Source organism: Melanotaenia boesemani, chromosome 10 (genome assembly GCF_017639745.1).
Source record: "Melanotaenia boesemani isolate fMelBoe1 chromosome 10, fMelBoe1.pri, whole genome shotgun sequence".
In the NCBI taxonomy this organism is placed as follows: Eukaryota; Metazoa; Chordata; class Actinopteri; order Atheriniformes; family Melanotaeniidae; genus Melanotaenia; species Melanotaenia boesemani.
The window spans coordinates 37,873,612-37,898,519 of record NC_055691.1 but is presented as its reverse complement, the minus strand read 5'-3'; the positions used below and the strand labels follow the sequence as shown (position 1 = coordinate 37,898,519).

The 24,908-nt window shown below is 43.9% G+C and overlaps 1 protein-coding gene across 4 annotated transcripts in view; it reads right to left on the bottom strand.

Moving 5' to 3' along the window:
- The window catches only part of LOC121647360 (septin-7-like), a 51,828-nt gene extending 31,227 nt beyond the window's left edge, over nt 1-20,601 (bottom strand). For 2 of the 4 annotated variants that reach the window (XM_041996707.1, XM_041996709.1), the window contains exons 1-2: nt 20,374-20,601; nt 16,409-16,508 (exon numbers count right to left, since the gene is read on the bottom strand). In XM_041996707.1, coding sequence (XP_041852641.1) covers nt 16,409-16,508; nt 20,374-20,412 — 139 coding nt within the window. In that variant the 5' untranslated portion in view covers nt 20,413-20,601. The remainder of the gene's footprint in view (nt 1-16,408; nt 16,509-20,373) is intronic. The other 2 variants (XM_041996708.1, XM_041996710.1) reach the window with 1 other exon arrangement.
- Nucleotides 20,602-24,908: the final 4,307 nt, after the last annotated feature.

The window sequence follows — 24,908 nt, the reverse complement described above, 5'->3', positions numbered from 1 at the left end:
GATCAAATTATTTCTTCCTTTTTATCCACAAGCTAATAAAGACACTGAACCACACTGGACGCCTTTTTTTTTTTAAAAACAGGAAATACCTACCGAACTGAAGTGACTTCCAGTAATTGACGCACTTGTTGCTGAATTTTGCTGCTCTAAGTTGGGACCTCCAAGTTTGGATTTTGACTCCGAATCTGTATTTTTGAAAGACTAACATTAGAGGACAACATTACTGACAAGCTGTCGCAGAGCTCAAGTGGCTAAGCTAACTGCTAACAGCTGTCTGGACACAAACAGCTGTTTGAGCTGCATTGCTGGCGCAATGGGACTGAAGAAATCAGAGAAATTCCCGAAGTCTGATGAAGTCGAGATCACCAAAAAGTCGCTCGATTTCCTCACTGAGGAAATATCTACCATTAACAAACAACAACAAAGTATCCTCGAGCTGGTTGAGGAGGTGAAGATACTACAGATTCAAAATGAAGGGAAGGATAAGAAGCTGGAGTTTTTGGAGACCTGAGTGGCGGAGCTGGAGCAATACACCAGGCTGAATGACGTGATCGTTACGGGCTACGGCTAAAGCCACGTTCATACGTCCAGGCGTACTGGCGGAGAGGAGCCAAACGAGGAGGATGTCAAATCAGCCGAGGAGCAAGTGGCAGCGCTCCTGGAGACCAAAGCGATAGAGCTTGACTGCAACAACATCGAGGCATGTCCTCCATTGCCCAAGAAAAGCGCAACAGATAAACCAGCCATAATTCTGAGATTTACAAACAGGAAGCACAAGGTTGCGCTTCTGAGGCAGAGAAGAAAGCTAAAAGGATCAGATGTCTTCATGAACGACCATCTTACTAAACAAAAAGCTGAAATAGCCAGAAAGGCACACCAATTGAAAAAGCAGGAGAAAATGTTGAGCACGTGGACAACAAATTGTAAAGTCTTTATCAAGTTGAAAGAGCCACAAGAGAAAGTTCTGGTCATCAGAAAGTTGGAGGAGCTGCAAAAATATCAGTGAACGACCTGGTCTGGCCTTGAGGTAAACATCTACACACCAACATGATGCACAATTATAAAGCTGACTTATCCAACACATTTGAGAGTTCAACTGAAAGGAACAATCACTACCATGACTGTCAAATGAGGACTTGTGAAGTCACTGATTATAATGAACATAAGTTGGAATAAAACATAGACCTGATATGAATTTTTTTCATAGTATTCAGGATGATTGTTATTATAGTGAAGACGACTTCAATAAGAACATTAAAACATCAAATAAGCTATCAATTATACATTTTAATGCCAGAAGCCTCTACGCTAACTTTCACAGTGTTAAGGACTATTTACAGACCTTCTCAGAGCCGTTTAGCATCATAGCTATTACAAAATCCTGGATTAAATCTGAAGAAGGACTTTGATGTGGAGGGTTATGAATGTAAGAACATTAACAGGAATAATAAGGCAGGTGGAGGTGTAGCCCTCTTCGTGGACAAAAACTTAAAACTATAATCTTGTGAAAAATATGACATCGTTATTGATAATTTGTTAGAATGCTTAACCATTGAAATTTGTAATGAAAGGAAAATAATGATTGTAAGCTGCATAAGCAGAGCACCAGGAACAGACTTCTTCAGAGAACGGATGGAGGGTACATTCTCCAATATGAAGAACAAGAACAAGTTGATTTCAACATTGATTTATTAAACCCTCATAAATACAAACCAACAGAAGATTTTTTAAATACAATGTTTAGTATGTGTTTGTTCCCAAAGATGACTAGACGCACAAGAATTACTACCACCTGTGGCACTCTGATTGATAATACTAATATCATTGAAAGTAAAACAATAGGTGGTATACTTATCAAATACATCAGTGATCATTTACCTGTTTTTATTAACAATGACTACAAGGCAAAAAAAAAAAAACAACTATACATAGGCCACAAACAAGAATAAGAACAGAGGACTTAATAAACTAATTTAAGGTGGAATTACTGGCACAGAACTGGGAAGCAATTTTTGAAGAAAATAATGTGTATGATGCTTATGAGTTATTTTTGGAAGTGTTTATAAAAATATATATGACAAATACTGTCCAATCAAAGAATACACTAAGAAACTGAAACATAGTAACTGTTCATGGATAACAAAAGGATCAAAAAACGCCTGTAAAAAGAATTGTCTTTATAAAGAATACATACGAGGTAGAAGTAAAGAGAATTAAAACAGGAATAAGAAGTATAAAAATAAGTTAACTCATAAGGATCAGCAAAAGTGAGTATTACAGAAAGATACTTGAGGATAATAAATATATTATTAAAGGTACATGGGACATTTTAAATAGTATTACCAGAAACAACTCAAAACATACTGACATACCAGAGTACTTTATTGATAAGGAGAAGGTGGTGTCTCACAGATGTGATATGGCTGACAAATCATTTTTTTATCAATGTTGGACTGGACATGGCAAAAAAAAAGATCCCAACAAGACATAATAGAAGACAATTTGAATTAATATATAGAAATGGTAACTCAATGTTTTGAAAACCTGTAGCGGAAAACAAGATATTAGAAATTGTTAAAAATTGTAAAAACAAGACATCAACGGAGTATAATGATATTGATATCAAAGTTGTCAAAGAGGTTATTGAAGGGATTACAAAACCATTCAAATTTATTTTTAATCTATCATTTCTAACTGGTTCTTTTCCAAATTTAATGAAAATAGCAAAGGCCCTACCACTGCAGAAAAAAACGGGGAGCAAACACTATTATACCAACTATCGACCTGTCTCCCTACTTCCACAATTTTCCAAAATACTTGAAAAATTGTTCAATAATAGAATGGACACTTATAGCAAAACACAATTTACTTTCAAATAGCCAATATGGTTTCAGATCTAATATGTTTTATAGATATAAAAAAAAACCTTTGATACAATCAATCATAATTTACTACTTCAGAAACCTGAAACATATGAAATTAGAGGTTTAGTACTAGAATGAATTAAAAGCTACTTAACTGATAGCTGGCAATATGTTAAGCTGGGTGATGTTTGTTCTTCTAAGTTGGACATGGTTTGTGGAGACTCACAAGAGTCGGTCTTAGGACCAAAATAGTTTATTTTGTATATTAATGATATTTGTTCTGTATCTCAAGTAATAAAGATGGTGTTGTTTGTGGATGACACTAGCATTTTTTGTTCTGGTTAAAAAATAAAGGCAGGTAAGTGACGCTAATGCTGTAGGTGACGTAGTTCCGGGGAGACGGCACATTCAAACTAGGCGCGCCCAAACATTTATACTTTTATTCAATTGTATTTTGTGCCAGCCTAATCAAAATATTCTTTAAAGTAGGAAAACAGTGTCTTTAAAAGGTACACTCTGGAGCACAGCGGGGAGGATTTGGCCAGCCTGACAGATGTTATAGATCGTTGTTACGACAGAATCGTCAGGGGAAACCAAACAACACATCCACCCCCTCCACCTCATCCAAGTCCAAGAGACAGCGAAATGAGGATTCACCTGGAGCTATTTCACCACTGGGGAACGATTCAAAGGATGTTCTGATCTCTATAGATAAGAAACTCAGTAGTTTTGATGAGCGTTTGAGCCTGGTAGAAATTCTCCACAAGGAGTTCCAGGCGCTACGTGAATCACTAGAATTCAGCCAGAAGCAGGTGGAAACTCTGGCTGTAGAAAATGCTGGTCTCAGAGAATCGGTAAAATCCCTCACCGAGGGCTTGACCCGTCTCTCGGAGGAAAATAAGAAGATGAAGGAAACGGTGATCGATCTGCAGGTGCGGAGCATGAGAGAGAACCTGGTATTTGCAGGGAATCCAGAGCAGACGGAGGAGGACCCCGAGACCACGGTGAAAAACTTCATCAAAACCCACCTGAAGCTCCCGGAGGAAATGGTGAAAAACATCTCCTTTCACAGAGTCCATCGGCTCGGCGGGAGGAAACCTGGGTCCAGCAGACCAAGACCCATTGTAGCGAAGTTCATCAGCTTCAAACAGAAGGAGCAGGTGAAGAACCAGGGCCACGAACTGAAGGAAACAAACTTCGGAGTAAACGACCAATATCCGAGAGAGATTCTGGACCGACAGAGAGTCCTGTTTCCCATCAGGAGGAAATTTATCGCTGAAGGAGCTCGCGCTGTCATCGCGGAGGATAAATTATTTATTAATGGACAGCTGTACCGCGACCCGGACATCACTCCGTGGCTCTACTGACTTGGTATGTGCTTTAATTTTCCTGTTTTCTCACTATATCATGTTACATCCATAAAACTGCCATAAAAGATAATTTAGTTAACAGTAAATCCACTGCCCGTCTCCACTACACTGCTCTCAGCACAGATGCGTTTTTTAAATTACTTTTTTCCTTTGGCACTGTCGCTCTTTTCACTCTTTACACTTCTTCTCTCCGACCCTTTAACGGTTAACGGTAACACTTGTCATTGTATTATATACACATCAGCACTTTTCATGATTCACAGATACGCACACAGAACAGCACAAGCGCACATACATCCCTGTCACAACCAGCTGGCAGACACACATGCACGCGGAGAAGCAGTGGGATGCATTGACACAGGCTTCAGTAATATGCATATAGCCTCATCTCTGTGGTTGGTTCATGAACGAACTCACATTTGTCACTTGGAATGTGCGTGGAGCTGGCACAAGGGAAAAGAGGTTAAAAATTTTTAATCGTTTGCAAGAAATGAAAGCAGATATAATATTACTCCAAGAGACTCATTTATCAAACTCAACAATAGATCTTCTCTCAACAACCCAGTTTCCACACGTGTATTCAGCTTGTTATAATTCTAGGCAGAGAGGAGCAGCAACTCTTATTAATAGAAGGTTAAATTTTGACATAGGTGAGGGTAGGAAAGTAGATCGACCGGTAAATCCAGAGCTTTGCCTTTTGGCTCAGCTCCTTCTTCACAACGATAGACCGATGCAGAGTCCGCATCACTACAGATGCCGCACCGACCCACCTGTCCATCTCCTGCTCCATCCTTCCCTCACTCATGAACAAGACCCCGAGATACCTGAACTCCTCCACTTGGGGCAGGACCCTATTGCAGACCCAAAGAGAGCACTCCACCCTTTTCCGGCTGAGGACCATGGTCTCGGACTTGGAGGTGCTGATTCTCATCCCAGCCCCTTCACACTCGGCTGCGAATCGCTCCAGTGAGAGCTGAAGATCACGGCCCGATGAAGCCAACAGAACCACATCATCCGCAAAGAGCAGAGACCCAATCCTGAGACCACCAAACCGGATCCCCTCAAAACCTTGGCTGCACCTAGAAATTCTGTCCATAAAAGTTATGAACAGAATCGTGACAAAGGGCAGCCTTGGCGGGGTCCAACCCTCACTGGAAACGATTCTGATTTACTGCCGGCAATGCGGACCAAGCTCTGACACCGGTCGTACAGGGACCGGACAGCTCGTACAAGGGGGTCCGGCACTCCATACTGCCGGAGTACCCCCCACAGGAGTCCTCGGGGAACACGGTCGGATGCCTTTTCCAAGTCCACAATGTACACTTAGACTGGTTGAGCAAACTCCTATGCCCCCTCCAAGACACTGAAGAGGGTGTAGAGCTGGTCCACTGTTCCATGACCTGAACGAAAACCACACTGCTCCTCCTCAATCCGAGTTTCGACTATCTGACGGATCCTCCTCTCCAGCACCCCTGAATAGATCTTACCAGGGAGGCTGAGGAGTGTGATCCCCCTATAGTTGGAGCACACCCTCCGGTCCCCCTTTTTGAAGAGGGGGACCACCACCCCAGTCTGCCAGTCCAGAGGAACTGTCCTCAATGTCCACGCGATGCTGCAGAGGCGTGCCAACCATCACAGACAGAAGGAAACGATCCTTCAATCCACACCGCTGTGCGTCGAGGTGAGTCCAACTATATCTAGCCGGAACCGTTCAACCTCGAGCACCAGCTCAGGCTCCTTCCCTGCCACAGAGGTGACATTCCACGTCCCTAGAGCTAGCTTTTGTAGCCGAGGATCAGATCACCGGGGTCCCCGCCTCTGGCAGCCGTCCAGCTCACACTGCACCCGACCCCTATGGCCCTTCTTGCAGGTGGTGAGCCCATGGGAGGGGGGCCCATGTCACCCTTTCGGGCTCAGCCTGACTGGGCCCCATGGGCAAAGGCCCGGCCACCAACCGCTTGCCTCCGTGCCCCACCTCCAGGCCTGGCTCCAGAGGGGGGCCCCGATGACCCACGTCCAGGCAAGGGAAACCTGGGTCCTTGCTTTCTCATCATCATAGGGGTGTTTTGAAAATTAAACAGTTCAAACTTAAGTATAGAGCACACATTTACAATGAATATAAAAACTGTGCAACAGAAAATTAATTTGTATATAATGTTTTGTATTATGTGCAATAATATTGTTTATATTGTACAATATTGTACATATGATGATTTTGTTGTATCAAAGTGAACAGGAATGAAGCAAAATTAATTGTTTGGAGCAAAGCGGGTGAGATTCAATAAGTTTTTTGTAACTTCTTCCCACTCCTTTTTGAACAGTATTTTCTTTTGTTTTTTTCATTTGTTGTAATCACTGTTCTAATGTTCAAAATAAAATGAAAAAAAAAGAATGAACCACCAACAGAACTCCGACCTGGTGAGTTTTTTGGCCGATACCACCCTTGCTGCCACCTTCAGGTTAGGAGGAGAAACTGCAACACGACACCAAAACGACGTGTTCTACCTACGCTCGAGTGAAGAGCAAACTCTCCAGCGTCCGCTACGCTGTGGCTGACCGTACTAAGACGGCGCATGTCCGCTACGCTGTGGCCAACTGCATGAAGACGCCGCACGTCCGCTACGCTGTGGCCGACCGTACGCAGACGGCTCATGTCCGCTACGCTGTGGTCGACTGCATGAAGACGCTGCACGTCCGCTACGCTGTGGCCGACCGTACGCAGACGCCGCACGTCCGCTACGCTGTGGCCGACCGTACGCAGACAGCGCATGTCCGCTACGCTGTGGCCGACCGTACGCAGACGCCGCACGTCCGCTACGCTGTGGCTGACCGTATGCAGACGGCGCACGTCCGCTACGCTGTGGCCGACTGTACGCAGACGCCGCACGTCCGCTACGATGTGGCCGACCGCACAAAGACGCCGCACGTCCGCTACGCTGTGGCCGACCGTACGCAGACGCCGCACGTCCGCTATGCTGTGGACGACCGTACGCAGACGCCGCACGTCCGCTACGCTGTGGACGACCGTACGCAGACGCCGCACGTCCGCTACGCTGTGGCCGACCGCATGAAGACGCCGCACGTCCGCTACGCTGTGGCCGACCGCACACAGACGCCGCACGTCCGCTACGCTGTGGCCGACCATACGCAGACGCCGCACGTCCGCTATGCTGTGGCCGACCGCACACAGGCGAGTATAAATCCAGCTTAAGCCAACAAAGCCCTCCTTCACTCACTCTGCATGGTGAGTCGGCAAGATGGTCGATCCTAAGCCTGTCAGACCGTCTTATCTGGACACACACACACACACACACACACACATATCTCACAAGCTTGAAGAAGTACCAGCAGCAGCAGCAGGATAGACGGCTTTACAGACAAGCACACAGTCAAACGCAGATCAGTGAGGCAGATAAACACATTCTGCCTTATGCTGGGCTCACACCTAACGATTTTCACTGTCGCAGACTAAAAATGGAAGTCTTTAAGAAGTCGTAGGAGTCTTACTGGAGTCACAGCGCGCTCGGCCATTAGGTGTAATGCTGGGCTTACACCAGAAGACTTTTAAAAGGTTTGCAAAAGACTCTAGACAACTACCAGCTCACATCTAAAGACAAATGTTTAGAGTTTTAAATCTCAGCCTAGTCTCAGACTGAGATTTGACAAAGACTATTAATCTTTTGGGGTCACTATTTACAAGATTACAACTAGATTCTTCTAGCGTTTTTTGTGATATGTTGGACAGTTGATCTCAAACAGGGCTGATCTGCGCACAGTAAAGAAAACAAGGGGAGAATTTCAATCCAGGAAGGAATTACATATCATCATCATCATTAAGTGTGGCTTTGCATCTCCACCAGGTGTTACACCGACTCATCAGAATCTGGAGGATGAATGAGTTTCTATTCTTCTCTCATTTGTTAGATCATTATACTGTAACACATAAATAATCCACAGCAGACGTTTACTTCTTAATAACCATCCGCTCCTCTTTCTGGATGCTCCACCGACAACGTTTCATCACCGCTTGTTTGTCTTTTTATATATATATATATATATATATATATATATATATATATATATATATATATATACACACACACGTCTGTTTTTGTCAGTGTTCTGACTGTCGGGATTCTTGTTTCTGCTTTTGTCAGAGCTCATCTGTTGGTTGTTGATCGTGTTTCGTCACTGCGACTTGCAATAATATCATGTTTGATATTGTCGCAGATCCAAGACTAGGGAAAGATTGAGGTTAAACAGCGCAGATTACCAGCTTACAACTAACGACCGAGATGACGGGAGCGCGCTGTGACTCCAGTAAAACTCCTAAGATGTCCTAAAGACTTCCGTTTTTAGTCTGCGAGCGTGAAAATCGTTTAGTGTGAGCCCAGCATTACTGTGGGCAGATCAACCCTGTTCCATATCAGCTTGTCTTATAAATAGTGACCCCAAAAGATTCACAGCCTTTGTCAAATCTCAGTCTGAGACTTAAAACTCTAAACATTTGTCTTAAGATGTGAGCTGGTAGTTTTTTAGTCTTTTGCAAATCTTTTAAAAGTCTTCTGGTGTAAGCCCAGCCTTAGTAGGTTAACTACTACTACTAACCTTGAAAAGCAATTCAGGGCTCAGCTGCTTCATCCACAAGCAACACTGGTTAACTTCACAGATGCAGTTTATATTTCCACAAAACCTTTGATATTCAGCATTTATCATTAGCTGCAGTTTTATTTTGACGTAAGTTCTAGCATTAGTCTCAGCCACCCTGGTAAGACTTTAATGCTTCTCCTGAAATTTCTTTTACTTTTTAAAATTCCATCTGTATTTGTTGACATGTACATTGCAGCTCTGACAGTTAGGTCAGCCTCCTGCACAGCTCTGAACAGAGGCAACGGAGCTGTGAAGAACTGGTCTTGTCCCACATCAGAAGCAGTTTGAAGCTGGCATCACTTCCCTTTCCCTCCCAGCTCTGATCTTAGCCCGGTTCAGATCTCAATAATCTTTCCAAGAGTTTCTATACAAACTGCCAGCTGGACAAAAGAGGCCGGAAGCAGCCCCCCCTCTCCCCCTCAGAGAGCGGTAGGATTAAGAGGTCTGAACAGAGGGGAGGGAAGAAGAACGCCTGAGAATTCACCAGACGAACAGTTTTAAGAACAGAGTTAACAGCATGTGTTGTCAGATGCCATGACAACACATGCTGTTATGCTTTGGTTTATTTTGATACAGATGGTATCAAGATGTCTTCTGTAAAATACTTCATCAGAAAAGTCCCATTTTCTTTTGTTCAACAGCAGCTGCACGAGCTCAGAGGTGTTATCCCAGCTTTAGACACATCAGCATCCACTTAGTGCTGTCAAGTGACCTGCTTGCTGTCCCCCTTCGATAAAGATGCGTGAGGTTGTTTATGAATGCATGTGGCTTCTCTAATTTTATTGCTAGTAAATGAGAAGTAAGCTGTCATTACGACGACTTTGCCTTCATACCAAAATGACCTCTCTCCCATCTGTGTTGCTGGAATACGAGTGAGTGACCAGCAGTAGCAAAGCCAAGGTTGAGCTCTTTCTTTCACATTCTGCATCTACTGCAGCTCCAGCTGGATGCACGACAAAGCCAACACATTAAGTCTCAAACTGGTATTTCCTTTTTCACTTCTCCATCACAGTGCACTGTTCTGTGTTTGTGGGCATATTTATGAACTTTGTGCAGCTTTTATTTTGTCTGGTTCTATGATGCAACATCTGAACTGGTGTATAATTCATTAAGTAAATTGTTGATAACGTTAATTAAAAGGACAGTCGTGTGGTGGTAAAACGGAGCTAACTAGTCTAAAATGTAGGAAGATCATAACTCAAGGTTTGGATTGCTTTTTAAAAACTAGAGGCTGACCGATTGATCAGCCGACCGATTGATCGGCCGGCCGATTGAATCGGCTGATTAAAATGTTTTTCAAAACAACCATCTGCCGGAGTTTTGCTGATAAATTCTTAATTTCTCATGAAAAGGTAAATGTTGTCGAGTGCCGGAGTCGTGCATAATGATGTCGTTGTGGTGTTTGTCCACTAGATGGAGCTCTGACTCCATTCAATCCTCAGTCCTCACTGCTAACTACTACAGCCAGGCAGCACTACAGGGGTGGGCAGGGCGGAGCCTGACGACAGGTACGTTTATAATGACTTTGTGAAATTAGGAACGACTCAGCATGTCTGCAGTTTAACGCTGTTTACATGTGTCATGATAGCGACCCGTCCTTCATCGGTCATGCTTTATATTTACGTTGCATTGCTAAAGCTGTGCTAACCTAGCTTAAGTTACTTCCTGTCCGTTTATGTTAGCAAATAACATTGCTGTGGTTATGCTAAGCTAACATAGCGATAGCTAGCAGCTTAAAGCCGGTAAGGAACTGCAGAAATAAGGTAAGTGTAGAAAATATCTGAGTCCAGAACGAGGTCCATCCCTCCGTCAGCTGCGTGGTGAGACGGATGTCAGAAGGATGGATGTGAAGCAGAGAGCATGGAAGTTAAAATAAAGAACATTACTCCGTCTGCAGCTACGTCAGGAAGTCCCTCCTAGTTTTACTGGTCAGGAAATCCTAGAACGGGACTCAGGTTGCAGCAGCTCACTGTGGTGTTGTGGAGGAACATGCGTTCCAGACTATTTGGGACCGTCATATGTTTAAAATGCAGTTCTTTAAAGGGCATCAGAGGTAGGGATCCACCAATCTACTTTCTTCACTTCCGATACTGAAATCTGAGATTTAGTATCAGCCGATACCGATCACACACAATACAGAAAAACAGCACTGAGTTACCAACAAATTGTCTCATTGTGTGGAAAAGGATCTTTTGTGCCAATGTGTGCTGCTGCAACCCCTAATTTCTATCTGTCTGTCTGTCCGTCCGTCTATCTGTCCATCTATCTATCTATCTATCTACCAACAGAACTTTCTTTTGTAGAAGGCAACATCAGACTTGAAGGAAACACTTCCTTCCTTATTTTTAAAAACTAATAAAAATTGAATTTCTTATTTATTTTGACAACTATGCACCAGCACAACAATCTTAAATAAGCTTTACAAGCTCGGTCAACACGTAAAATAGAAGAAAACTTCTCTTGGTTCAGTAGGAGGCAGCAGGAGTTGAACACCCCATGTAGAATAATAAAGACCTGAAACTGTAAATAAACAGTAGCTTGACTACCTTGATTAAACAAGCAAAATAAACAAGAACAAAATCTTATTGAATGGTTAGTTCAATTAGGAATTACAATCAATGTAAAATAAGTAATAAGGGAGCTATAACTGAGGGAAAAAAACAAAACAAAATAAAACAAAACAAACAGAAACCAGCTCTTTACAATGCTTTAGTACAATTATTTGATTATAGTATTTTTGGCTGCACGGTGGTGTAGGGTTAGGTCGCTGGTTCGAGCCTCGGGGCGGGGGTTCGAACAGCAGCCTTTCTGTGTGGAGTCTGCATGTTCTCCCCATGTATGCGTGGGTTCTCTCCCGGTTCTCCAGCTTCCTCCCACCATTCAAAGATATGTTGTTAGGTTACCTCCATCCTGCCGATGAAACGGATGTAGACGCACCGATCTGAGGTCTATGCATCGATCTGAGGTCTACCCACCGATCTGAGGTCTATGCACCGATCTGTGATCTACCTACCGATCTGTGGTCTACCTACCTACAGATCTACGTACCGATCTGAGGTCTACCTATCAATCTGAAGTGTACGTACCGATCTGAGGTCTACATACCGATCTGAGGTCTACGTACCGATCTGAGGTCTACCTATCGATCTGAGGTCTACGTACCAATCTGAGGTCTACGTACCAATCTGAGGTCTACGCACCGATCAGAGGTCTACGCACCGATCTGAGGTCTACGCACCGATCTGAGGTCTACATACCAATCTGAAGTCTACGCACCGATCTGAGGTCTACGCACCGATCTGTGGTCTACGCACCGATCAGAGGTCTACGCACCGATTTGAAGTTTACGCACAGATCTGCGGTCTACGCACCGATCTGAGGTCTTCGTACCGATCTGAGGTCTATGCACCGATCTGTGATCTACCTACCGATCTGTGGTCTACCTACCTACAGATCTGAAGTCTACGCACCAATCTGGGGTCTACGTACCGATCTGTGGTCTACCTACCGATCTGTGATCTACCTACCGATCTGTGGTCTACCTACCGATCTGAGGCCTACGTAACGATCTGTGGTCTACGGATCGATCTGTGGTCTAGATACTGATCTATGGTCTATGCAACGATCTGTGGTCTATGCAACGATCTGTGGCCTACGCAACGATCTGTGGCCTACGCACCAATCTACATACCAATCTGGGGTCTTCGTACCGATCTGGGGTCTATGTACCGATCTGGGCTCTACGCACAAATCTCGGGTCTTTGCACTGATCTGTGGCCTATGCACCGATCTGGGGTCTATGCACCGATCCGGGGTGTACGTAAGGGATAATGCCTGACGAGGTGTCTATTATCATAAATTATTGGACGACGCGGAGGCGTTAACCATCCGACGCGAAGTGGAGGATTCAAGCCTCCATGAAGTCTATTAAATCATGATAATGGACACCTCAAGGGCATTATCCCGCTTATACCATGTTCCATTAAGAAATTATTAATGCATTAATGTTTAATGTCTACGCATCGATCTGAGGTCTACGCACCGATCTGAAGTCTACGCACCGATCTGAAGTCTACGTACCGATCTAAGGTCTACGCACCGATCTGAAGTCTACGCACCGATCTGAGGTCTACACACCGATCTGAGGTCTACGCACCGATCTGAAGTCTACGTACCGATCTGAGGTCTACTTACCGATCTGAAGTCTACATACCGATCTGAGGTCTACCTATTGATCTGAAGTCTACGCACCGGTCTGAGGTCTACGCACCGATCTGAAGTCTACGTACCGATCTGAGGTCTACGCACCGATCTGAGGTCTACCTATCAATCTGAAGTCTACGCACCGATCTGAGGTCTACGTATCGATCTGAAGTCTACTTACCGATCTGAAGTCTAGGAACCGATCTGAGGTCTACGCACCAATCTGAGGTCTATGCACCGAGCTGAAGTTTACGCACCGATCTGCGGTCTACGCACCGATCTGAGGTCTACGCACCGATCTGAGGTCTACATACCAATCTGAAGTCTACGTACCGATCTGAGGTCTACGCACCGATCTGAGGTCTACGCACCAATCTGAGGTCTATGCACCGATTTGAAGTTTACGCACCGATCTGCGGTCTACGCACCGATCTGAGGTCTTCGTACCGATCTGAGGTCTACGCACCGATCTGAGGTCTATGCACCGATCTGTGATCTACCTACCGATCTGTGGTCTACCTACCTACAGATCTACGTACCGATCTGAGGTCTACCTATCAATCTGAAGTGTACGTACCGATCTGAGGTCTACATACCGATCTGAGGTCTACGTACCGATCTGAGGTCTACCTATCGATCTGAGGTCTACGTACCGATCTGAGGTCTACGCACCGATCTGAGGTCTACGCACCGATCTGAGGTCTACATACCAATCTGAAGTCTACGTACCAATCTGAGGTCTACGCACCGATCTGAGGTCTACGCACCGATCTGTGGTCTACGCACCGATCAGAGGTCTACGCACCGATTTGAAGTTTACGCACCGATCTGCGGTCTACGCACCGATCTGAGGTCTTTGTACCGATCTGAGGTCTACACACCGATCTGAGGTCTACACACCCATCAGAGGTCTACGCACCGATTTGAAGTTTACGCACCGATCTGCGGTCTACGCACCGATCTGAGGTCTTCGTACCGATCTGAGGTCTACACACCGATCTGAGGTCTATGCACCGATCTGTGATCTACCTACCGATCTGTGGTCTACCTACCTACAGATCTGAAGTCTACGCACCAATCTGGGGTCTACGTACCGATCTGTGGTCTACCTACCGATCTGTGATCTACCTACCGATCTGTGGTCTACCTACCGATCTGAGGCCTACGTAACGATCTGTGGTCTACGGACCGATCTGTGGTCTAGATACTGATCTATGGTCTATGCAACGATCTGTGGTCTATGCAACGATCTGTGGCCTACGCAACGATCTGTGGCCTACGCACCAATCTACATACCAATCTGGGGTCTTCGTACCGATCTGGGGTCTATGTACCGATCTGGGCTCTACGCACAAATCTCGGGTCTTTGCACTGATCTGTGGCCTATGCACCGATCTGGGGTCTATGCACCGATCCGGGGTGTACGTAAGGGATAATGCCTGACGAGGTGTCTATTATCATAAATTATTGGACGACGCGGAGGCGTTAACCATCCGACGCGAAGTGGAGGATTCAAGCCTCCATGAAGTCTATTAAATCATGATAATGGACACCTCAAGGGCATTATCCCGCTTATACCATGTTCCATTAAGAAATTATTAATGCATTAATGTTGTTTTTTACCGTTAAAATCGTAAGTTTTTCATAAGAAGCGGACTATTTCGTTGTGACGAGTTGCCATGGTAACCGGCTCTGACACAGAACCTGCGGCTCGGTCGGTTGCAGTTATGTTACATGACACAAACATTTCAGAGGGCGGGTGAAGCTCCTACAGCTGGTGTGTGTCCAGAGGATGATGCAACGTTTTGTTTCAGTCAAAGTCCACAGATCGTTTCCTATATCGTTTTTATTGCAAGAAATATTATCCACCATTCACTCTGATCATTAATGTGTATCAAGCAAGTAAGTCTGTCCTAAATCGTTTTTATAATGTTATCCACCATTCACTCTGTATCAAGTATGTAAGTAAGGTAATCAAGACAGGAAGACAGGAAGACAGAAAGTCAGAAAGACAGAAAGACAGAAAGTCAGAAAGACAGGAAGACAGGCGATGACCTTTTTAAAATTAAATGCAACATTGTCGTTGATCGTGACATTTCATAAAGACACTAGCATGTCCACAGTGGCGTTTGAAGGATGGAGAATTAACGTATGTGGACTCTGACCGCTGCTGGTTTAACGTCTGTGGACTCTGACCCCTGCTGGTTTAACGTCTGTGGACCCTGACCGCTGCTGGTTTAACGTTTCTGGACTCTGACCGCTGCTGGTTTAACGTCATATATATATATATTTATGACAAATTCCGGAAATGTATAAAAAATATTCATATTGGTTGAATAGTTGAAAGTTGATAGTTGAAAAGTGATGATTAAGTCTTGCGGTTCTTTGCCAAGAAAAACATTAGTTTAGATTTAAATATTAAACCCGACTGAATTATAAAGTGCTGAAGAAACAGAACTGATTTCTGGTGGAGTCCTGTAAAGACAAGCACAAACATTTCATATACATACTTAATTCCATGTTAATTCCATGTTTAGGACCCGAATCAGGCAGAGCTTCCAGACATTCCTTCAGAGTCCTTCAGAAATGGGACAAGAACCTTTCCACCAAACAAACTTTAGTTTTGTGTAAAATCGGGTCGAGTCGTGGTAAACAGGGCTGGAAACCAAAGATAAAAAAGATCTGGGAAGCTAGACTGAGGGGCCCATGTCAGTTCGCACCTAAACCATCAGCTTAGTCCACAGAGCTTACGGTCACCACCAACTACGCAGATTGGTGTTAGACATTTTAATGGCAGCTGAGTTTATGACCAATGCAAAACAAGACGAGCTGAATAAATACAGCCACATCTAAAATATTTCTAATGTACAGAGAAATGTTTAAGGTTCCAACACCAAAATGATGTTAATTACTGAAGCCCTTTCAGGACTTTTTATTAACACAGTAAGATGAGAAGTTGGAAACTGTAGAACCCCCAACCTTTTTAATAAAGACCAAGTCTCAGTTTAGTGTTATTATAAAAGAAAAAACAGGACCAGATGTTTAAAATCCGTATTAAACTACGTATTACTCATTAAATCCCAAGCACACACAGAGAAAAGGTCAACGTTGAAGCATGCTTCACGTCCAGATAGCGTTCCAAAACCTCCTATCACCCCTCCCAGCTGTTTTTACTGCATTAAACTGTGTTTCCACATGTTCCCACCTCCCGACTACATGCTGAACGGCAAAGCCATTCAGGTCATCCCCGACCGGCACGTCCTCCTGAGCGTGCTGGATATCATACCTCACACACAAACAGAAGCATATTTACACACTTACCAACAACCATTAATGTAAACTCAAATCCTCGTTTGACGGACTTCCGATACACCTGGTTGGGAAGATTGGCGAAGCCCACATAGCCCTCCAGGTTTCGCTGCTGAAAGAAAACACAGACACCACTTCTGTTAATGTGTTCGTGAAACGGCTTCGAGGATGAATCATATAGCACCTGGAGGGCAGAAACAAGCCATGACCAGCATGCAGATGCACATAAACAAACAGAAAGGAAAAAACGTCCCAACGCTGTTTTTTCCTGAACCTACGATGAGCATTTCTCTTCCTGTAGTGACAGAGTCCTGCTGAAGTGCAGCTGGGAATATAGGAGGGGGTGTCTTGATGAACCAGAGACAAATAACAAAACTTCGCGACACAGGATGGAAATACGAGGTTAGTTAACCCCACCAAACAACATGTCCAACAAACAAGACATCAGATTCTTTAGAAGTCACCAGACAGGAAAGAAAATTGGTGTTCAGTTGTATCCATCATGTCCCTCATTTTCTAAGGAGTAGTTGTACGGTACGTCTTCACCTCTTTCCCTCCAGTCACCCTGCCCTGTGTGGCACACTACACGAGGCAAGCTACTGATTTCTGGCCTCTCAGACTCTGTTCACTCTGCAGGTCTTAAAGCGATTTGAGCTTTGGATACAGAGGCATGCAGGATACAGACCAGCTGTGTCAGCTGAGTTCGTCTGCAGAGTCCTGCACAGGTCCAGTTTTACCAACCCGCACCCGTCCGAAGCTGTTAGGATGATTACCAAACCCGACCCCTGGATATCTTCCAGAGAAATCTGGACCTGACCCCACAAAGTAGAATATAAGACGCGACCTGCACGCTAACACATGCTAACTGTAAAAACAGCCCCTCCCTCCCTTCACTGCGTTACTTTGCTTCATTCGGTCATATCTTTAAAGTGATGCTGGTGTTTATTCATCGTTTTCATTTGCAAAAAAAGGAAAAGACAACACCGTAAACACGGTGAAACAGCAGAACCAAGATGTTTGTCTGACTTCTGTGACGTCAAAGTTGGATGAAACGCAGCATGACCCTTCAGACCGAGGTTGCTTCCACCCCGATCAGATACGTATCCGATCTAGGGTCGCTTAGGAAAGTGGTCTGAGTCGCATTTAAAAAAACAAAAAAATCCAAAGGGATTCGCACCGTTCAAAAAAAAAAAAAAAAAAAAGATATGAGTCATATATAGAAAGATAAGCAGAAGTGAGCTGCAGTGTGAACAGAGCGTCACACATGGCACAGATGGAGGCGAAGCTGCCCACGACAGATCCAGACTGGCTCAAAGTCCCACAGCGCACAGGGACTGCTGGCAGAAGCAGCTGTATCCAGTTGGTTTCAGCAGGCATGCCTCTCAATAGCACCTTCTCACCACTATACACAGACCTGTGCTGGCCTGATACACTTCGAGGACCTTTGTCGCCATGTTAAATCATTTTAAACCAATGTTTGGGTCATGTGATACAAAACCAAAATGTGGTCAGTTCTACGTTAAGTTTCATAAACTTTAATCTCTGGTACTGGACCCTCCAGCAGAGCCAAGGCCTGCAAGAACAAGTCTAAAGAAAGCAGCTTTTCCAGTTTTTGGAATCTTAAAATATTGTCTGATGCAAAAAAAAAAAAAAAAAAAAAAAAAACGACTTTGTCGGGTGAACTTTTGCAGGTGATGCGATCGTGGTGGGTCTCATCTCAAACAACGATGAGACAAACCACAGGAAGGAGGTCAGTTCTCTCCATTGGATTTTTATCCACTATTTGTCTTCTGTTTAAGCTATTCTTTGTATCGTCGCACTGTGGGACTAGGCTAAAATAGTTTGAATCTTGAACCTTGAACACCTGAACGTGGCATCACCTCGGAGAGAGAATCTCATTTTGGACGAAAGCGACACAGGAAACCTTTCAGTTGTGGATAATGGATGTTTTAAAACCCCAGCTCTAGGAACTACCAAAAACCGGTGGCTGGTAAAAGTCTAACACCACATTTCTGTTGCTTGAATGTGACACTCAGAAATCAGCATGCAGACAGGAACTAACTGGAAGAGGAAGAATCTATTCAGCTCGTCAATATTCTGATGCACACAGCTCAACAGCAGGCAGAACCACACTGAACAAGCCTGAAGCACTTTCCACTGTTTCCATGTTTGATCCACCCACATTCCAGCTCTGTGTGTTACATAAGGGGCCACCTCGTTTGGTCAGCACATATTCCTGCACAGGTAACCTGCCAGGTAGGCCCCCTGGCTTAATGAGAAGAAACCATTACCGTGTTTAGCTAAAGCAAAGCTATGTGGGTGCAAATGTGGAGGAAGTGGAAGTACAAGTGCATCATATACACACAACTAAAGCATTTACAAGGAATTTGTGTCTGGGGGGGTTAGGGGTTGCTAACTAACCACACTTAAATGATCCCATTTCCAGGTTTATGATGCTGAATATTCACACTGCTGAAAAAGCAGTTCACTCCTCAGAAACTCTGATTTAAAATGTTTTTTTCCAAAACAAAGAGGCTAACAGGGACAGCAGCAGGCCCTGGACATAAAAGATGGCAGTAATGGGGGAGGAAGAAAAGCCAGTCAGTCTATTCATCTGGACCCCTCCCCCCTCGTCCACCCAGTGGTGATAGTAGCTGACGTCATGTATGTTACCAAGCCCCTCACCCCTCCATGCTGCAGCAGCTGATCCTTTACAAGCTGAATATGAATCCAGCATTAAACATTGCATCACTCCGTACTGCAGAGGAAGGCAGAAAAATGTTACTCGGGTTATTTTTAGCACCGCCTCGTCTCTCCGAGGGCCAGTGCATCGTTACGCCGGAGCAAGTCACTGCCAATCACTTCTGATTTTCTCAGACAGACGCAGCTTGACCACAATGTGAGGTGTGGTGAGTAATCCCTCGCTGCTGAATGCGAGTGACAGCATGAAAAGCCCGAAACAAAGCCGGCGACTTACATGGAAGCATCACTCAACGCGCCTGCAGCTAGTAATGTCTGTACCATGAAATGTCCTCAAAACGACGTGCAAAGCCACCAAAGAAGCTAAATTACCAATAACAGATAGAGAGAAAAAAACTGAACCAAAAACATTTTTACACCAGAATTTCCAGTTTAAAACAAGCTTTTGAAACAAGAACATATTTAGCAGCATCGTAATCAGAACCGGTCCCCATGCGGGGTAAGCCTGCAGGGCTGGGTGGCCGGACTCTGGATCAGGTGACATAATCAAAGAAAGTTAGTTCATCGTTTTGATTGGACTGCAGACGTCAACCCAACACGCCATGACTGGCGGAGACGAGACAGTCGGTAGATAAGTGCAAAATAAAAGCTGTGCCCACTCTTTTAGCCCTGAGTGCAGCGCCGTCATTGGCAGTGTGGAGCGAAGCGGTGATTTCCATCCATGCCAAGCAGATGTTTTTACCTCAGACAGCAGCAAAATGCTCAAAAAGTGTCAAAACATTACACAGGAAAAGTAAAATACAGATAAAGCTGCATTTCTGAAGGGGTACAGCTGTGTTTAGAGGCCCTGCTGTCCTGCAGCCAGGCCAGAGCTAAAAAAAAATGACAAAGTGCTTCTTATTCTGAGACATGAGGCAAGAAAAACGGTCTCACTGCATCGTTGTCTTGTGGATGTCGTTTTGCCAAAGTAAAAATGGCAAATAGGTAAATTTTCATTTAGATTTGGGAAAGCTGAGCCAGTCTTATCCAGACCCTATGAAAACAATTAGAATCAGTGGCTTCAATGATGCTTTCTGTTTTCCACTGCAGAGCTCGAAATTAAACCAGATCAAGTCCCTGCTGGACCCCTCCAACTTAGCAGCTTCCACCACAGGGTTGACCAGATAGTAAAATCAGCCTGAAGTCCACCTTTATTTGTCAAAAACTACGTCCAGATCTGCATAACAAGCTTCCTGGAAACAACGTTACTGGTCTCCTTTCGAAGGAAAAGGACTTACAGCAATGCTGGGAACCGCAGTTTCTGGTCGCTCGATCATCGTGCTTGGCTGCAGCGCGCGCTCACCGCGGCGGACACCGACAACCGTCCGGGAGGATCACGAAGCGGAAACAAACGCGCTGTTTCCCCCAAACAACCGCTAACTGTCAGCTAAATATAACGGATGAATGAGGCTATATGGCCGCTATGAGACTGACGAAAAGTAACGGATGTTAACCGTGTTAACAGCTCTGCCGGAACTCATACAATACTGCATCCGGTGGGCCATTTCAAAATAAGACGAAACGTATTCATCGCCTTTAAATCGCGTTTCAACCAGGAGTTCAGGTCTTTGTGAAAATACTAACCAAACATTTAGTGCAGGGCTACTCAATTCGGTCCTACGAGGGCTGCAATCCAGCAGGTTTTCCATGTATCCCTGCACCAACACACCTGAGTCAAATTAGGTGGCTCTAACAGCCAATCAGGTTCTACACAATGACTCATTAATTTGACTCAGGTGTGTTGGTGCAGGGATACATGGAAAACCTGCTGGATTGCAGCCCTCGTAGGACCGAATTGAGTAGCCCTGATTTAGTGTATAGACATTATATTGGTAGATTATACCAAAGGTCATAGGTAGACATTATAAAAGATTATTATTGTCATTGAAACAATAGTTTTATTAATCTGTGAGCATTTAACAAATCAACTTATGGGAGTTTAATTTGTATTGATATTCTTTGTGGTTCCTTGAAATGTACACAAACATCTTCCAGCATTCAGTAATAATAGGATGATATGGAGAAAGACTTAGGTTATCATATTATTATTAAACCAAGATATGCTTTGGGGAAATTTCTCAGGGCCTTACAGATGTTTAATTTTCAGACATACATAACAGCATCCTTGTGGCAGCTTTACACAGACAAATGGGGAAAAAAAGTTTAAAAGATTACACCTCTCTCCGTCCACACAATGTAATAATTTTGTATAATGAACCTAAAAAGTACAATAACCTTTACAGGTGAGCTTAATCTGACTTTTTCTGAACATTTTAATGCACATGTACAACTGTTCATTTACTGCATGACGTGATGTTTTCTAACAAGGTAAATAAGCACATAAAAAAGTGACCAAACCACAACTCAATCACTAAATTTCTGGTCTAATGACAACTTCTATCTAAACAGTCCTCTTCATCATACTAGTCACATGTCGACATCATCGGACCAAGGCCACACCTTACACTATTGCAACGACCTTTACATTGGCGTAAACCGGGCCTTTCTGCACCGTCTACAGCTGATGGAGAATACAGCTGCTCGGCTCCTCAACAACAGTCCTGGACTTTCAAACTGGCTCCCAGTTCAGTTCAGAATTCACTTCAAAATCCTACTGTTTGTCTTTGCTTCCATCCACGGCCTTACACCTCTTTATCTATGTGACATGCTGACCAGCCCAGTAGAGCCCTGCACTCCTCTGAACACTTGCGGGTGGCCCCAAGGTCCAGGTGCAGACAGTGGGGTCATTGTGCCTTTACAGTGGCCTACACTCTTTTTCCTCTGGAGTTACGCTCCATCATGGACCTGCCCGTTAAAGGCTGAAGACTGGTTCATTCAGATCAGCCTGTGACACTTGAGAGTTGTGTCACTGACATGCATAATTTCATGTGTGCTATATTTTTATTCCTGTTTTTAGCTCTGTCCATTGGGGGGTATCTTACAGACCTCAGTTTGTTCTGCTGGGGAACGTCCTGTCAGGGATCCCGTTAGGATCAATAAAATGATCCATAAGGGTTCTGAACAAACTGGTCTCCATCATAGAAAACTCACCCTTTCAGTACACTGGAGGGACATCAGAGGTCTTTTACAAACATACCACTGCAGCTCGTCAGTCACAAACAAGAGTTAAAAAAATTATTTCTTCTGTTCACAATAACTGTACAATAAATTTTCCATTTGTGGGAGGTGACCTCATCTCTGCACTGCATTCATATCTTAATATGTACATATTATTGTTGTATATATTGGTGTTTATTTATTGGGTTTTTTCTTGTACATAAACTGTTTAATTGTGTTTACAATTGTCCTATATTTAATTCTGTTTGTTTTGCTGTTATTCTGCTCCTGTGACCACGAAATTCCCCTGACAGGATTTAAAAAGTACATATCCATTTACCTCTATGTGATATCACTGTAATATTAATCATATTTCCTAAAAATTCCAATGTTTTGTGAGTACTGTAAAGTAAAAAAAGTTTAAAAAAAAGCAAAAAAAAAAACCACACATAAAAGAAATATAGATAAATAAATAAAGTCTTATTCTCTAAAGAAAATAGTGTCGGTATCATTCTGTTACTGACTTATTCTTTTCAGCATTATATAACTGTAAGGCCTGTAAGGCAGCCTAGATCTTCCATTCCAAAGTTCAAAGTTCAAAGTTCTTTATTTGCCATTTGTACATAAAACCAAAAAGTCAAGGTACATTGGAATTCTTGTGCAGGGCTCTTTCAGAGTCACAGTTTTAAGTAGTAGGAGAGAAAAGATGATTGGTGGAACAGAAGTGGGATGGCCAGATTGTGCTCACGGAACATTCAAGTACTGGAGGATAAAATATGTTGCTTTCAAACACTGTTGTGAAACATCATGACTTAACAAACAGTGAGAAATAAGACAAATGGGTTGTGGTTGCTCTGGTAAACCCTAAAAACAGGAGGAAATAAATTGTATGTAGACATAAAAAGACCACAAACAGCTGGCAGATAAACAGAATGACACAGGCCTGGACAGGCTGTCGGGAGCAGCGGGACTATCCCTGGTGGCCTGGGCTCTTAAGTGGCCTATCTGGGGGAGAAAAAAAAAGAATAAAAAGTAAAAAAGAATAACTGCAAACTACATCGGTGCAGCTGATTGGTCTGCAGACACTGGCACCTGCCCACCAATAAAATGATTTGTGTTCGTCAGTTTTGACCTTCACCAATTGGCAATTGATTAAAAATATCAGTAGTCAGGTTTTATTTTCAATACGAGAGTGCGTGGAGGTGGAACAGCAGAGAGACAGGAGAACGTGGTGCTGGTAGCCTACTGATGGACTTGGGGAAAAAAGAGGAAAGGGGGAGCAGAAAGAGAACTTATAAAAAAAGAAAAAAGAAAAAACAGAAGGCGCTTGAAGAGGAGGCAGGAAATGCCGGAAAATTTCCAATATTTTCAAATCCTCCACCAGCAGTGGTGTCCAGTCACCCGCGACGTCACGTGAGTTAATGCTTAATAAATGACAGATGCAGGAGGGGGAATAGCATGTTGTTGGGGGCAAACATTTATCTGAAGATAACATAATAACATGGGGCAGCATGGCTCAATGGGTAGAGGGGTTGTCCTGTAACCTAAGGGCTGCCGGTTCGATCCCGGCCCAGAGAGCTCTTGTCGAGGTGTCCCTGAGCAAGACACCGAACCCCTACTTGCTCCTGATGGGTCGTGGTTAGCACCTTGCATGGCAGCTTCCGCCATCAGTGTGTGAATGTGTGTGTGAATGGGTGAATGTGACGTATATGTAAAGCGCTTTGGGTAAAAGCGCTATATAAGTACAGACCATTTATTTACCATTTACATGATGATCAGTGGTTGAGATTCTCCATGAGCCTTTTATGTAGCTGTAATAATGAACTGATAAGCTGCTACCTCCTGTCTCAACTTCATTCTGCTGAAAATGTTGCACTGGTCGGTTGTTTTATTATTAAACCACATCAGCCCAAACACAGGCTACACATGGATATGCTACCATTTATATACACTAGCTCATATTTGGGGTTTCCTGGTATAACCTGGATAAAACAAAATAATTAGTTATTTATTTGCGTTGTATTAAACTGACAGGTGGATATTTTATTATTTTGACTGCTTGGCTATAACAGTCTGTCCACATCTGTCCTTATTCACATCTGTCCTTGTTCACATATACTGTCCACATCTGTCTCTGTCCACATCTGTTCTTGTTTACATATACTGTCCACATCTGCCCCTGTTCACATCTGTCCTTGTTCACATATACTGTCCACATCTGTCTCTGTCCACATCTGTCCTTGTTCACATCTGTCCTTGTTCACATATACTGTCCACATCTGTCTCTGTCCACATCTGTTCTTGTTTACATATACTGTCCACATCTGCCCCTGTCCACATCTGTCCTTGTTCACATATACTGTCCACATCTGTCTATGTCCACATCTGTCCTTGTCCACATCTGTCCTTGTTCACATATACTGTCCACATCTGTCACTGTCCACATATACTGTCCACATCTGTCCCTGTTCACATATACTGTCCACATCTGTCCCTGTCCACATCTGTCCTTGTTTACATATACTGTCCACATCTGCCCCTGTTCACATCTGTCCTTGTTCACATATACTGTCCACATCTGTCTCTGTCCACATCTGTCCTTGTTCACATCTGTCCTTGTTCACATATACTGTCCACATCTGTCTCTGTCCACATCTGTTCTTGTTTACATATACTGTCCACATCTGCCCCTGTCCACATCTGTCCTTGTTCACAT